This window comes from Trametes versicolor (assembly GCF_000271585.1).
Source record: "Trametes versicolor FP-101664 SS1 unplaced genomic scaffold TRAVEscaffold_2, whole genome shotgun sequence".
NCBI lineage: Eukaryota > Fungi > Basidiomycota > Agaricomycetes > Polyporales > Polyporaceae > Trametes > Trametes versicolor.
In genome coordinates, this window is record NW_007360322.1 from 2,795,310 (window position 1) to 2,808,859 (window position 13,550).

The following is a 13,550-nucleotide window of genomic DNA, read 5'->3' on the forward strand; positions in this document are numbered from 1 at the left end:
GTTACCTGTGATGAAGACATCTTTGTACCGTGGTCAGTAAACAAAGCGAATGTTGCGAAAAGGAAGTGAACACACCTCATGACCTTGTCGTGGTCGAGTGCTAAGGTGACGCGGCTGTACTTCTGCGCGTCGTCGAACTTTAAGACGCGTAGTGCGTGAGTCACGTGGTACGTGTCACTACTGTATAGTATTCGATCGACCCCTCGTCGGCGAGCTGGACATCGACTACAGCTCATGGAAGCATAACGCGTGATTCCAGAAGACATGACAGGAAGCTATTCAGAAGACCAGAAGATCATCGATGCATCAACGAAGTATAAGACGGCCGTGAGGACTTGCGAGGACTAAACCTACTCCTTCCTTTACCCCCGTAACTAGTATCCCCATCCCACCTCTGGATCCCCCAGTCCCTTCCCAACCCCGCCTACCCATACCAACGCGCATCTCCGAATCATCCAGCTTACGACGGCGCAACCACGACCGCGAAAGGTAGCCTCCTGATGCCCCTTCTACGAACAAGAAAACCCCCGCAGCTGGGAACATATTAGGGCCGAACCGTGAGTACTTGAGAGCCAGTGCGCACATGTCGACAGAGTGTACGCTTATACGTATGTCAAAGCTGTGGATACGCTTACAAGGCCGACGTAAGTTGGAGGTCCAACTTGGGAGGAGTGCGCAGTGCGCACAAAGCCACAGTTACGGTGAGCTGATTAGCCGGGATTTCCAAATCAGGATTACTCATTGGCTGATTCAAAGTGTCGGAATTTTGCCCGCTGATTTCCCCGCAATTTCCAAATCGGGACTGCTCACTGGCTGATCCAAATTTTCTCAACTTTTCGTTCTCTGCACCGCACCCCCACTCGCGCCCAGCGCCGTCTTCCAGACGACGACCCCCCTCCGCTTTCTGGGCTCACCGTCTCACACATAGATCCACCCAGGAACATCACATTCTCGAACACTTGGGCTATATCATACCTCTCCGGGCCTCCTTCTGCACTGTACGAGACACACCAGTAATCTCACGGCTCGCATAGATTCTCAGCTGCTCCGGAACCCACAACTGTATCACTTGTATCTTCAAGAATGTCTCCTGTCGCCATGTCTGTAGCCCCGGATTCCCACTTTGGACCCCTCTTAGATGCGCTCCGCGTTGCGCCCACCGCCCCTGGTGAGTATCCCCACAAACGTTCATGCGATTGCAGACAGATAACCCGCGTGCGTAGACGCAAAGGCTGCCGCCGATCGCCTGGCCCGCGAAGTCCACAAGGCTGGTTTTGAAAACCTGACGTGAGTGTTACGCCCTCTGCAAGTGCATCAGCCCTGACGTTAATCAACATGGCTCTTTCAGCGATGAGAACATCCTCACTACCCTTGAGCAATTCGCCACCAACAAAAAGTCTGGCTATGAGCGCGAGAGCGCCGCCATTGCCTTCCACTCCTTCGCGACGGTCCTGGGGGCGCCCTGTGCGCCTCTTTTCCTCAAGTCGCTCCCGGTTCTGTTTGAGTTGTACATGGACAAGGGCGAGGTCGTTCGCGCCGCCGCCGCTTCCGCCACGAAGGCAATCCTGAAGCTCTTCCCGCCCGAATCTACTCGCATCGTCTTCCGGACGTTGGAAGATATCTTGGACAAGGGCAAATGGCGCACCAAGGTCGGCGTCCTGGACGCCATGAAGGCCTTCGTCAACTCTGCTCGGGACGCCGTCGCCAACGAGCTCGGCACGACTATCCCCAAGATCGAGAGCGCTATGCACGACACGAAGTCTGAGGTTAGTCCGGCCGACCAAGCCCAATTATAAACTTCCGTGTACTGATGCCGTTCCAGGTCTCCTCCGCCGCCATGAAGTGCGCGACGGCGCTCTGCACCACTCTGGCGAACCCCGACCTCATCCCCCATATTCCGGTGCTCGTCAAGTGCATGTCTGACCCCGACTCCGTGCCTGCTTGCATCAAGGCGCTCTCGAACACCACCTTCGTCGCGGAGGTCACTGCGCCCGCTCTCGCCGTCCTCGTTCCGCTCATGATCCGTGCCCTGAACGATCGTTCGATGGAGGTCCAGCGCCGGTCCGTTGTCGTTATCGACAACCTGGTCAAGCTCGTCCGCGATCCTACTGTTGCGGCCACCTACTTGAGCCCTCTTGTTGAGGGTGTCGAGAAGATTGCCAAGGGTGCTGCATTCCCCGAGGTAAGTTCCTGTGACCATTTGATAAGAGTGATGTCTTACCTTGATGCTCTCCTAGGTCCGCGCGTTTGCCGAAGGTGCTCTCTTCACTCTTCAGAAGTCAGGCGCGTCCAAGGATGGCCCTCCTCCCGCGCATCGCGACATTGTGGCAGAGACTACCGAAATCCTCAACACGCTGCTCACTCTCATCCCCGATGAGCTGGCCGCTCCCTCGTCCGGTTCGCCCAACGGGCCTCGTGTTCCCCGCCACCCCGTTCTCAAGCAAGTCCTTGAGTATAGCGCCGGGGCTTTGGCGGACGTGGTCCAGGCCCGCAACTTCACCGAGACCAAAGTGTGGCAACGCTGCGTTGGAGCCCCCCTCGAGCCTTGGTTCGCCGGCGGATCCGTGGACTCCACGAAGTTCGCAGACCGTGTACGCTCACACTTCCTGGCGGTCGATGAGGCCAAATACGCGACCACCCAGACCGGCTCTTCCGAGGAAGGAGAGTTGCTTTGCGATACCCTCTTCTCCCTGGCATATGGCGCGCTGTTGCTTTTGTCTCACACTCGTCTGCGTCTGTTCCGTGGCCGTCGCTACGGTATCCTCGGAACGAACGGATCCGGCAAGTCCACGCTTATGCGCCAGCTTCGCGACGGAAAGGTGGAGAACTTCCCGCCGCAGGACCAGCTGCGCTGCGTGATGGTCGAGCACTCGCTGCAGGGCGAGGACACCTCTCTTTCCATTCTTGACTTCGTCGCGTCAGGTAAGCATAGCATCCAGCAGACTTCCGTGTTCGCAGTCGGATACTCAGTGTCTTCCGTGTCGGCGAAACAGACAAGGCCCTGGCCGGTGTGCCCCGATCGAAGATCCGGGATCAGCTCCTTGAGGTCGGCTTCGATGATGAGCGACAGGCTGATAACGTCGGCGGTCTCTCCGGGGGATGGAAGATGAAGCTTGAGCTCGCGAGGGCGATGCTATACAACGCTGATCTCCTCCTGCTCGATGAGGTAAGCCTTCAATGCTCCCGCTGCACATCCGGCGCTGACGACGAATTGTGCAATTAGCCTACTAACCACGTAAGTGCTGATCAAGATTTGGTGGACTGCACTGCTGTAACGAAAGGAATGTTGTTAGTTGGACCGTGCATCCGTCAAATGGCTGCAGGACTACCTGATGGCGCAGAAGAACGTCACCTGCCTCATCATCAGTCACGACTCTGGGTACGTATAGCGAATGTCCGATCGCAACCGCTCTCTGACATAACCTCGTAGATTCCTCGACACCGTCACGACCGATATCATTCACTACGAGACCAAGAAGGTTTGGACAGATTTCAATAGGATGGCAATGCCTAGGTGTCTGATCGTTTCCCGTTCAGCTCGTCTTCTACCCTGGGAACCTGTCGACCTTCGTAGCTAACCACCCGGAGGCGAAGTCTTACTACACGCTCGCCGCTACATCAGTCAAATTCTCCTTCCCCCCGCCAGGCTCCCTAATGGGTGTGCGCAGCAGTACGCGCGCCATCTTGAAGATGACGGGCTGTACCTTCACGTACCCTGGGAGGCCGAAACCCAGCTTGTTCAACGTCAGCTGTGCCCTGTCCCTGTCAAGGTATGCGTAGTGATCCTTTGCCTCTCGGATGTCATGCTGAGACGTTCCGACACAGTCGAGTGGGCATCGTGGGACCGAATGGAGCTGGAAAGTCCACTCTGATCAAGCTCTTGACTGTACGTGATGTCAAATTCACGAGTTGCTCGATGTCGGCCCACTCATACATCTGTTTTAGGGCGAGACTGTGCCGCAAGAGGGCACGGTGTACAAGCACCCTGCACTGCGTATTGGCTATGTCTCCCAGCACGCTACGCATCATATCGGTACGCAAAGTCGTATGTTGCATTTGATGACATCGCCTCACGCAGTCTCTGCACTACAGAGCGCCACCTTGAGAAAACGCCCATTCAATACATCCAGTGGCGATTCCAGGACGGACACGATCGTGGGTATATTCCTGCGCATAATGCACTGTGCGGGACGCTAATCAATTTGTCGTGAATAGGCGAGATCTTGGAGAAGGCGACTCGTATTCTCACCGATGAGGAGAAAGCGATCATGGACACCGACTTTGTCGGAAAGAACGGCCAGCGTCGTAAACTTGAGGTACGTTTCATCATTGCCATTGTGACATGACCGTATCCGCTGACACCTTTTTGTCCTCCTCGTGCCAGATGATCATGGGTCGTCAGAAGCTCAAGAAGTCGCTTCAGTACGAAGTCAAGTGGAGAGGTACGCTTCAAAATCCGTTGAGTTTGAAACAGCGTGAAGCTGATACGTTGATGCGCTTTGCCAGGCCTGGACCATCGTTTCAACACCTGGATCCCGCGTGAGGAGCTGCTTGAGAAGGGCTTCACCAAGCTCGTGCAGCAGTTCGATGACCTTGAGTCTTCGCGCGAGGGTGCCGGACAGCGTGACACCTCCGCGCACATCGTCCGCAAGCATCTCGAGGACATTGGTCTCGACGGAGATATTGCGCAGTACAACGAGATCTCAGGTCTCTCGGGAGGTATGTGCAAAGATGTATGACGTACGATCCATTTGCTGACAGTCAACTTTTCACAGGTCAGAAGATCAAGCTTGTCATTGCAGCCTGCTTGTGGAACAACCCCCAGGTATGTTCAAGCTACCTCATAATCACCGCACAATCATGCTGACGGCAATCCTTCGCAGATTTGTGTTCTGGACGAGCCTAGTAACTTCTTGGACCGCGAGGCGCTCGGCGGTCTGGCTGTGGCCATCAAGGAGTGGGCTGGCGCAGTGGTGCGTACAGGTTACCGGCTCATAAATTGTGCCGCGGCTGACGTGCGGGCTTCTAGGTGATCATCTCCCATAACGAGGAGTTCGTGACCTCGCTCTGTAAGTGAATCCGGACCACACATCATGACCACAGTAGCTGACCTACGTGTGCCCCAGGCCCTGAGATCTGGCACGTCGATGCTGGCCGGATGACCCACAAGGGCAAGGCTGCCATCATCGAGGACCCGCTCAACGTCAAGTCGCCGAAGGGCAGCGGCGCGAACACGCCCGCCAAGGCGATGACCCCCGCTGCGTCCGTCGCCGCGACGCCCGCGGGCAGTGGTGCGGAAGACAAGGCCAGTGGGACTGGCACGCCGCCCATCAGGAAAAAGAAGAAGATCACGCGCAACCAGCAGAAGGCACAGGAGGAGCGTCGGAGGATCCGGAAGCTCAACTGGCTCACGTTCGGCGGTCCGAAGCCGGAGGATACGGACAGCGACTGAGTGCGTCGCGATGCGCTGGCGTGCGGCAGAAGCGTCCACTTGGTGTTCGCTGGGGTTCTTCTTGGGTCGTTTGGGGCGGTTTCTCTTGTCTATATACACACTCGCATAATCGTAGAATGCGCATTCGTTTGATCCTTTCGGTGGCAGACAGGAACCTCCGAGGCAACCGGAGCTCTTATGATGAGGTTGTCATTTCCAGAATGATGTACTGAATACAAGGGCGCCGCAGCCAGTGCGAACGTTGTGTGAGATATCGGGATGATCATACGGTGGGTAGGGTGGCGGACTCCATGGGCGGAGCGTACGCAGTGAGGGAGGTGTCCCTGGAAGTGGGGTAGATGCCGTTATACGGCGATAGATAGGAGATGGTGGAAGGAGTGTGAGGGTAGTACAGTGATGACGAGAAAGTCCATGCGGATGGTGTTGTACAGTGCGGATGTTGTCTAGGGCAAAACCAGAGGAAATGGTTAGTACAACAAGCGGCAAGTCGCCTCTAGGTCCCCGGGAGGGAAGGAAGGGGGCGGGTCCGAATAAATAAGTAATACAAGAAATCGAGGAATGCCCCGAAGTCGGAAGGTGGCAAAAGGAATAAATATAGCTTAAAAGGGGGGCGACGTGCGTGCGGTGTTAAATACGACAGGGAGCGGATGGTGCAGTGCGAGGCGATGCGGTGAGGTAATGCGTGGTGCGAATAAATAGGGCCTGGATGCGGGTGCGGGTGCGGAAACGGAACAAAGGGAATGAGCGTCGGAGTAGAACGAGTGCGAGTGGATGCATAGTGTACAGTGTGATGCGAGGATAGCGTAAGATGCAGCGAATAAATAGTAGCGACGATCAAATAGCCGTGTTTGGGGTACTCTGTAGTGCGGATTAGGATACAGTCGATCTTCTCTGGTTGCGGTACGACGGCGACGGTAGGCTGGCAGGGCGCGGATGGACGGGTGCAGTAGTGGCAGGCACGGCGTCGCTTAGGTCTTGCGGGACTTGGGCGAGGACGACGCCGAGGATGGGTACTCTTCCTCCGCGCTGTCGCCCTCCTCTTCCAGATCGGCGCCGCCTTGGGACTCTTGGCCACGCGTGTGTACCCGCGCATGCCGGCGCATGTTGCTCTGGACGCTGAAGCTACGGCCACAGCCTTCATATGGGCAAGTGAACGCTGTCGCGCCCGTCAAAAACTCAAGTCAGCGCCGATCAAACTAACGCCGCGTAGCTGTTACTCACGCTTTTCACCGGTGTGCGTGTTCAGGTGTATCTGCATTAAGAACGCAGTCAGTCTCACGCCGCTGACTAGCGTAGCAGGTGGCACCGTACCCTCAAGCTGCTCGGCCGGGTGAACCCTTTGCCGCAGTAACTGCACTCGTATCTTGATGACGAGCTCCGATCAGACGCGCCCGGCTCCGTGCCGGGGTAGGGCTGGCTGCCTGACGGTCCGGCGACCATCCCGGGGTGCATGTGCTGGGTGCCAGCATAGGGATAGCTGCCCGTCGGAATTGGGGTGCGCGGGTGGATCTGCGCGTACTGCTGCGTGGGGTACCCGGCCGGGTACGGCTGGAGCGCAGGGCCGGGGTGTTGGGCCATGTGCTGGGGGTACGCGGGATAGCCTGTGGCCTGCGGGTCTGACGCCGTCCGCGGGTGGTGGGGCGCGGGCTGCTGCTGGTGCCGTTGCACGTCCGGGTACGCAGGGTAGGAGCGCGGCGTGCCCGGGGCGGCGTACCCACGAGGTGCGGGCGAGGAGGCTCCGCGGGACAGCTGGCGAGGATCTTCGTCTGCCAAGGACATGCGGCCGCCGAGGTGGGGGGATCCTCCTCGCGTCTGGTGTGGTGGGACCGACCTGGACAGCTCCTCTGCACGCGAAGATAACCGGTAAGACGCGGACTGTGCAGAACATTATCACTACTCACGTCCAAAGATTTGTCTGATGGGAGGTAGCGTCGGCCGCTGCTCGCCTCGTCCAGAGGGGTCGCTTGAGGAGGATTGACGAGGCGGCATAGCACGGGCGCTGGAGGTGGGTGGGATGGAAAAGGGGTGAAGATCGGAAGGGCAGGGGAGTGGAGGAATTGAGGCCGGCACGTCGCTATATAGCCTTCAGACGACGAACAGTTGGCGGTAACGGAACGTCGAGGGCACATCCGGAGACACACGTCCGCAGTCGTGGCACATCCAACACGCGAAGGACTCGATCTCAGAAAGCGATCTGGAACCCTGAATGGATGCTGTAGTGATTCTCGGCGCTCCCGCGCGCCTTCACCACTGCGGCAAGTCGGTCTCCATGTACCCATGAGCACGTCGACAACGGCGCTGATGACAGTCGTGAACGAGGAGACATTCGGAGCAGGCTGCCGAGCACGTCGACCGAACTCGCCTGCCACGATTCGCAGGCCTCCGTCAGAGCAGGTGGGCGAGAATCGCTGGGAAGACCGCGGACAGGTGCGCGGCCCAGCCTGCGTACTGCCCAGTGGTGAATGATCGAGCGAGGATTGGAGTGCAAGCGAGATGGGTGACGCCGTGTGGGCGCCACTTTCATTGAGAGGCGCATATCTGAGATTCGCCGGGCGGTCGCTGGATCAGAGATCAGCGCAAGCAGTACGACGGTCAGCTGATGGCCATATGCTGCCTCACCGCTCTCGACGGCCGAGTGTTTGTGTCGTTGTCGCACATCGACAGGGGGATGTACGCGGTTGGATGGCGAGAAGCGGATGATCGTCTCGTCGTGAAGGCTAATTGCGGGTTGCCCCTTTGTGCTTCGATCCCGAATATCTGTTGAAGAGAATACAAAACGCGCCGGGCGCATTGCTGCTCATCCCACCGCAGAATCAATCTAACTTCTGCACAGTGGTCAGCGTGTCGTGAAAGCTCTGTTCAACCAATTGTCATGAGAAGAAACGACCGTGAGCCAGTGGCATTAATTATGCGGGCGCGCCGCACATGGAGCCAATAGCGTATGTTGCAACATACGAGATGGAAATGGTACTCGCTCGTCTCCGCCGGCATTCACTGCGATCTGAGATTCCGGAAACCAGCCGGATGATCGTTCGGCACCGGTGTGGCAGAGTCATGGTGGACCACGCGGAGCGTCGTGACAGAGTTTTGGTTACCGGCGACGCTCGCAGAAGAACAAGCGCACGAAACAATCTTGTCATACCACGGAATGGTAGAGACTTTGTTCTTGTAAAGGCAAGTGACGAACGGACACTCGAGAGCCAAAGCTATGACTGTTTGCTGGATTGAATCTCAACAGGAGTCTTGGTCTTCAACGACAGTGCATGAAGCCCGGCGGCAAACTCCTCTGAGAGGGCGGCGTATATCATTCGGTGTCGTTGCATGGTGTTCTATGAAAGATATGCGCGGACAAGTCAGACATAGACACTCAGTCCGCGTGATAGCATCGTCCAAAGCAATACATACCTTTCCCTGGAACTCGTCTGACACGACATTCACCGAAAAGTCTGACCGCCCGGTAACGAACAGAATCGTTAGAACTCAGCGCGCCCGACCTAAGCGTAGCAAAGATGAATACGTACGAGTCTCCCCGTTGCCACCGCCCTCCGCCCTCATCGGCGCGTGGTGCCTATGTTGCCATGAGTCATTTTTGATGTCAAGTTGCGAAGGCTTCAGGAGCTCAGTGAGCTATCAAAACCGACATACGGGGCACGTGGAATTACTGTTAGCGGAGGCGTACGGGTAGGTATGGGATTGGTCCATCTGCGTACCTTGGCCCTAATTGCGCACTCCACCGGTCCTCCTGACGATGCACCCGTGGAATCAGAAGCGGGGGGAGCGGTAGACATGGTCGCTATGGCGTGCGGTCTGAATGTACGGTTACGAACAAGGGAGATGGCGAGTCTCCTGGAAGCAAGCATCGACACTGCACAGCAAATTCGGACGCTTTGCCCCGCGTTTGCTCGTTGCTGCGGGCGATGGCGACGAGAGCGTGGACGAGGACGAAGACCACGAAGATGATTGGCAGAAGCAAGGTCTTGTGCCCGCCACGGGCTCACCTCGGTCGGACAGGCGCCCAAGGCCCGCTGCGGTCCGCCGGAACCTGCAGTGGTTCGCTCAGCTCAGGCGCACGACCATCTTGCTCCCGACCGTCATGTAGCCCCAACTCTCGCGTGTGGTTGCGATACTCTGCATCGCGCTCATTTACGACGATTTGGGCTGCTCATGAAGCGCAAAATACCCAGGCTTCGCCATCCCCGAAGTCGTTGCCAGTGATTTGCACGACGTGTGCAGTGCCCGCAGGTATTTGCATCAACTCATCTTGTGTTTCCGCTGATGTTCTCACCCTCACCAGGGCAGTTCAGCTTGGCCGCAGGGATGATTGACATGCCCATTGCCCAGCTATGCGAGCTATGAACGCTTTACTTGTGGTCATTCCATCCAAGTACAACCATTCATCCATGCCGCCCCACTGCATCCTCCGCGTACGACTGCTTTCTGATCGTGATTCTGGTATTGCTGAAACAGCAATGCCGATCCAACATGATGCGGAGACCGAGGTACATGCTCGGGTTTGGTGGCGTTCAATGCAAGATCATCATAAAGCGCTAAGACATTATTGCCTCCGGTATGTCCGACTCCTTCGTTGGCACCACCCCCGAGCGTTCTACCCGGACATTGTTGATTAAACCTGGGGAAGTGAAATGTCGGTTAATATCACTGAAGAGTGAGGTAGTCACAACTGCTTCGCCTCTATTTTCAGATCTTCACAAGCCATGCTGATGTTGTCAACTCAGTCTCCGACACGGCTGTATGCGCCGAAACTGGTATACAAGCGGTATAACCGCTTCAATCAATATGATGGGATTAAGGCTATTCTTCCTCGCACTCTCCCAGCAGCTAAATCCTTCACCACCTTAACGCAATCGTCCAGAGCCCTCTCCTCGACCTCCGGGACCACCTTGCCCTGTTCGATTGCGAACAGGCACTCCACCAAATCTTGATAGTCTCCCCCAAAGGTTCCCATGACCGCAACCTGCTTCACACCCATCCCCAACGGACTGATCGTCACCGTTCCCTGCCCCTGCCCAATGAGGACCACGGTTCCTCCCGTCTTCACCAATTCGACAGCGCCATCCATACTCGCCTGTATTCCGACCACATCCACTACCACGTCGATCACCAGGCCCTTCTCATCTCGCAGCACCTTCAGCTCGGCAGGCGGAACCGCGTAGTCTGCGCCGACTTTTCGGGCGAGCACCAAGCTATCCTCCCGGATGTCCGATGCGATGACCACACTGGCCCCGAGGGCGTGTTTGGCTATCTGGATCGCATTGCTCCCGAGGCCCCCGCATCCAATGATGAGCACGGTCTGCCCGGGCTGCACACGCGCAACCCTTTTTAACGCGTGCCAAGGCGTTAGCACCGCGTCCGTTGAGGTCGCCACGGCTGCCGGATGGAGTCGCGGGTGTTTCGGGTCGTTTCCTGGAACAGGGACGACGGTGCACGCCCGCGCCAATACGTACTCCGCCCAGTTCCCGTCTGCGCCGATCCCCAACATGTGGCGCGAAAAGCAGACGTTCGCGAACCCGCTTTTGCAACGGGCGCACTTGTTCGTGTCGCACGCGTTCGTGAGGAGCACGGCTACGTAGGTTCCGATCGTGAGGCGTTGCGCAAACTCGGGGTTGGAGGCGACTTCATCGCCGAGGCGGGCGATGATGCCCGAGCCTTCGTGTCCGAGGGTGAACGGGTATGTGACGAAGGGTTTCGTGTCGGACTCCTCGAGGAGGTGCACGTCCGATTGACAGACGCCCGCTGCGAGAACCTTGACGAGCACCTCGTCCGGGCCGGGAACAGGAACGGGGAGGGTCCGCCGCTGTGGCTCCTTCAAGCCGGGCTCGAAGCGGTACGCGACCATCGTCTTGGGCAGGGGAGGGCTATGGAGGTACGGTGTCGGAGGCGGCATAGTGCAGTTTCGGTGGGAGTGGTTGAGGTGCGTGTTGTGTATGGGAATGCGGAGGTGTGTACTTATAGAAAGTCGTATACACCGACCGCCGGGGGTGATTCACATCCGCGAAGATACCGGTCGCGTCCCCGTGATTAGCATCATGCGCATGACTGAACGTGGTAGAAAGGCAGCTCCGAGGTGTGTATCCACTCCCACGTCGAGAAGTCTACCACACCGGTAACGTAACTATATCTCAGGTCGTCCAGCCAGCCGCTGTTACTGTACTGTTCATGATACCAATACCAAACCTTGAAACAAGCAGCGGGAAAACGTCCCAGTCGCAAGTGAGTACCATGCGCGCCCATTATTCTTGTTCATTTGCGGCGAATCTTACTGAATGAGCATGTAGAACTAAGTTGATTAACGTAGATTCATAGGTAAAACATCCACTACTCTATAGCAAGCAACTCCTCTCTCCTAGTTAGGAACCAGGGCGACTCTGGTGCGGATCCGCCCTGCCGCCAAATCCTTCAGGACCTCCCTGCACTGGTCCATAGGCCTCTCCTCGACACCCGGCGTCACCTTCCCCTCCGCGATCGCGCGCAAAGACTCCTCCAGGTCCTGGTAGTCTCCACCGAAGCTCCCCAAGAGCTTCAGCTGTTTAGTGGTCATGGCGAGCGGCGTCACCGAGAGAGCATCGCCGTAGAGTCCGATGAGCACCACAGTCCCGCCCGTGCGCACCGCGGCCACGGCCCCATCCAATGTCGACTGCTTGCCGACCAGGTCCATCGCCACGTCCACCTTGAGCCCCTTCTCCTCCAGCAGCGCCTTCACCCCGTCAGGGTGTATCGCGTAGTCCGCGCCGAGCTTGCGGACGATGGAGAGACTCTCCTCGCGGACGTCGACCGCGATAACCACACCGGCGCCAAGGACGTTCTTCGCGATCTGAATCGCGTTCATCCCAAGGCCGCCGCACCCGAAGATGAGGACCGTCTGACCAGGTTGGACGCCCGCGGTCCTCTTGAGCGCGTGCCAGGGGGTGAGAACTGCGTCCGTTGCGGCGGCGACGACCGCGGGAGAGAGCCGCGCGGACTTGGGGTCGTTGCCTGGCACGGGGACGACCGTACACGCGCGGGCGACGATGTACTGCGTCCAGCTGCCATCCCCGCCCAGGCCGTAGAGCGGGAGGGCGAAGCAGACGTTCGCAAGGCCGCGGCTGCACCGGTCACAGTCGGGCTTCTCGCACGCGTTGGTGGCGAGCACTGCGGCGTAGGTCCCGACGGCGAGGCGGGCCGAGAGGGTGTGGTCCGACGCGACGTTGGACCCGAGGCGGACGATGGTGCCGGCGCACTCGTGCCCGAGCGTGTGCGTGAACGGGGTGAAAGGGCGCCCGTCGGACCATTCGAGAAGATGCACGTCAGAGTGGCAGACACCGGAGGCGAGTACTTTGACGAGCACCTCGTCGGGACCGGGGGTGGGGATAGGGAGGGCCTTGCGCTGGGGCTCAGTGAGGCCGGGGACGATCTGGTAGGCGATCATCGTCTCGGAGGAGGCGGGGACATCGACGGAAGTGTTGGTAGACATTGCGAAGCGGAAGCTGATCTATAGATGTTGCAAGTGCAGAGGATTGGAAAGGTGTGTGTTGAGTCGTTCGCTCACCTCGTCGACGCAGGCATTTATACTTTGTGTAGGAGCTAGATCGCCGATACACCTCGTCACATGAAGAGATTTGCGTTATAGCGTACGCGCCGGTATGATGGCGCGTTGCACCGCACGTCGAGTGCGCACCGTAGAAGCGGCGATCCTCCGCAAAGCCTATGTTTCAACTTACAAAGGCCCGAATGCGGGTAGCCCGCGAAACACGGGTGCAGTGGTGGGGGCCCCTCACTGATGAAACACCGGCCCATGGAGTATTGAGGTACAACACCACGAGGCTCGCATGAACACATGCCACTAGCATGCTCTCCAGCTCTCTATCTCCTGTTATGGATGCTCGATATGAGCACCAACTTCCTGGTGAGTGACGTCTTCAGGTCGAGTGTGCCTATCTTAGCATGTGTTCTACCTCTAGTCTCGTTTGAGGGCGGTGATGATCTGCCCAAAACCTCTCCCTATGAATCTTGAAGCACCGGAACGCGCACGCTCTAACCTACGCTAAACGTGGCAATCTACCTCCGGAGTCGGCGCTAGGAGTTTCTGGACCTTCTCTCC

The 13,550-nt window shown here is 57.7% G+C and overlaps 5 protein-coding genes across 5 annotated transcripts; 1 reads left to right on the forward strand and 4 right to left on the reverse strand.

The window, feature by feature from the left end:
* The first annotated feature begins 882 nt into the window (after positions 1-882).
* On the forward strand, positions 883-5,586 carry TRAVEDRAFT_142047 (uncharacterized protein). Its single transcript, XM_008036315.1, has 20 exons — positions 883-1,168; positions 1,224-1,287; positions 1,349-1,766; positions 1,823-2,182; positions 2,238-2,922; positions 2,994-3,166; positions 3,224-3,235; positions 3,294-3,379; positions 3,431-3,479; positions 3,538-3,770; positions 3,826-3,886; positions 3,946-4,033; positions 4,093-4,155; positions 4,216-4,316; positions 4,385-4,442; positions 4,507-4,719; positions 4,776-4,825; positions 4,884-4,973; positions 5,030-5,069; positions 5,127-5,586. Exons 1-20 carry the CDS (start codon positions 1,084-1,086, stop codon positions 5,450-5,452), a joined length of 3,255 nt encoding a protein of 1,084 aa, XP_008034506.1. The 5' UTR covers positions 883-1,083; the 3' UTR covers positions 5,453-5,586.
* Positions 5,587-6,031: 445 nt separating this feature from the next.
* Positions 6,032-7,062, reverse strand: TRAVEDRAFT_26619 (uncharacterized protein). The gene is made up of 3 exons (XM_008035383.1): positions 6,764-7,062; positions 6,674-6,704; positions 6,032-6,608 (listed from the first exon to the last, which is right to left on the reverse strand). The coding sequence occupies exons 1-3, from the start codon at positions 7,028-7,030 to the stop codon at positions 6,421-6,423; spliced, it is 486 nt and encodes a 161-aa protein (XP_008033574.1). The 5' UTR covers positions 7,031-7,062; the 3' UTR covers positions 6,032-6,420.
* A 1,596-nt stretch (positions 7,063-8,658) lies between these two features.
* TRAVEDRAFT_113466 (bola-like protein) lies at positions 8,659-9,240 on the reverse strand (the record flags this gene model as incomplete). The annotated part of the gene is made up of 4 exons (XM_008036316.1): positions 8,659-8,781; positions 8,858-8,898; positions 8,974-9,079; positions 9,163-9,240. The coding sequence occupies 4 exons, from the start codon at positions 9,238-9,240 to the stop codon at positions 8,659-8,661; spliced, it is 348 nt and encodes a 115-aa protein (XP_008034507.1).
* A 1,004-nt stretch (positions 9,241-10,244) lies between these two features.
* Positions 10,245-11,357, reverse strand: TRAVEDRAFT_43593 (GroES-like protein; the record flags this gene model as incomplete). The annotated part of the gene is made up of 1 exon (XM_008035691.1): positions 10,245-11,357. One exon carries the CDS (start codon positions 11,355-11,357, stop codon positions 10,245-10,247), a length of 1,113 nt encoding a protein of 370 aa, XP_008033882.1.
* A 387-nt stretch (positions 11,358-11,744) lies between these two features.
* TRAVEDRAFT_69342 (alcohol dehydogenase) lies at positions 11,745-12,923 on the reverse strand (the record flags this gene model as incomplete). Its single annotated transcript, XM_008036317.1, has 1 exon — positions 11,745-12,923. The coding sequence occupies one exon, from the start codon at positions 12,921-12,923 to the stop codon at positions 11,817-11,819; it is 1,107 nt and encodes a 368-aa protein (XP_008034508.1). The 3' UTR covers positions 11,745-11,816.
* Positions 12,924-13,550: the final 627 nt, after the last annotated feature.

What these genes read in the sequence shown, in the direction of transcription:
- TRAVEDRAFT_26619 (XM_008035383.1), bottom strand. Translation starts at nt 7,030, where the DNA reads ATGGCCCAACACCCCGGCCCTGCGCTCCAGCCGTACCCGGCCGGGTAC. An exon ending in CCCGGCCGAGCAGCTTGAGG is followed by an intron (nt 6,705 to 6,763) that starts GTACGGTGCCAC and finishes TTCTTAATGCAG; the next exon opens with ATACACCTGAACACGCACAC. An exon ending in CACGCACACCGGTGAAAAGC is followed by an intron (nt 6,609 to 6,673) that starts GTGAGTAACAGC and finishes CGGGCGCGACAG; the next exon opens with CGTTCACTTGCCCATATGAA.
- TRAVEDRAFT_142047 (XM_008036315.1), top strand. Translation starts at nt 1,084, where the DNA reads ATGTCTCCTGTCGCCATGTCTGTAGCCCCGGATTCCCACTTTGGACCC. An exon ending in GCACGCTACGCATCATATCG is followed by an intron (nt 4,034 to 4,092) that starts GTACGCAAAGTC and finishes TCTGCACTACAG; the next exon opens with AGCGCCACCTTGAGAAAACG. An exon ending in ATTCCAGGACGGACACGATC is followed by an intron (nt 4,156 to 4,215) that starts GTGGGTATATTC and finishes TGTCGTGAATAG; the next exon opens with GCGAGATCTTGGAGAAGGCG.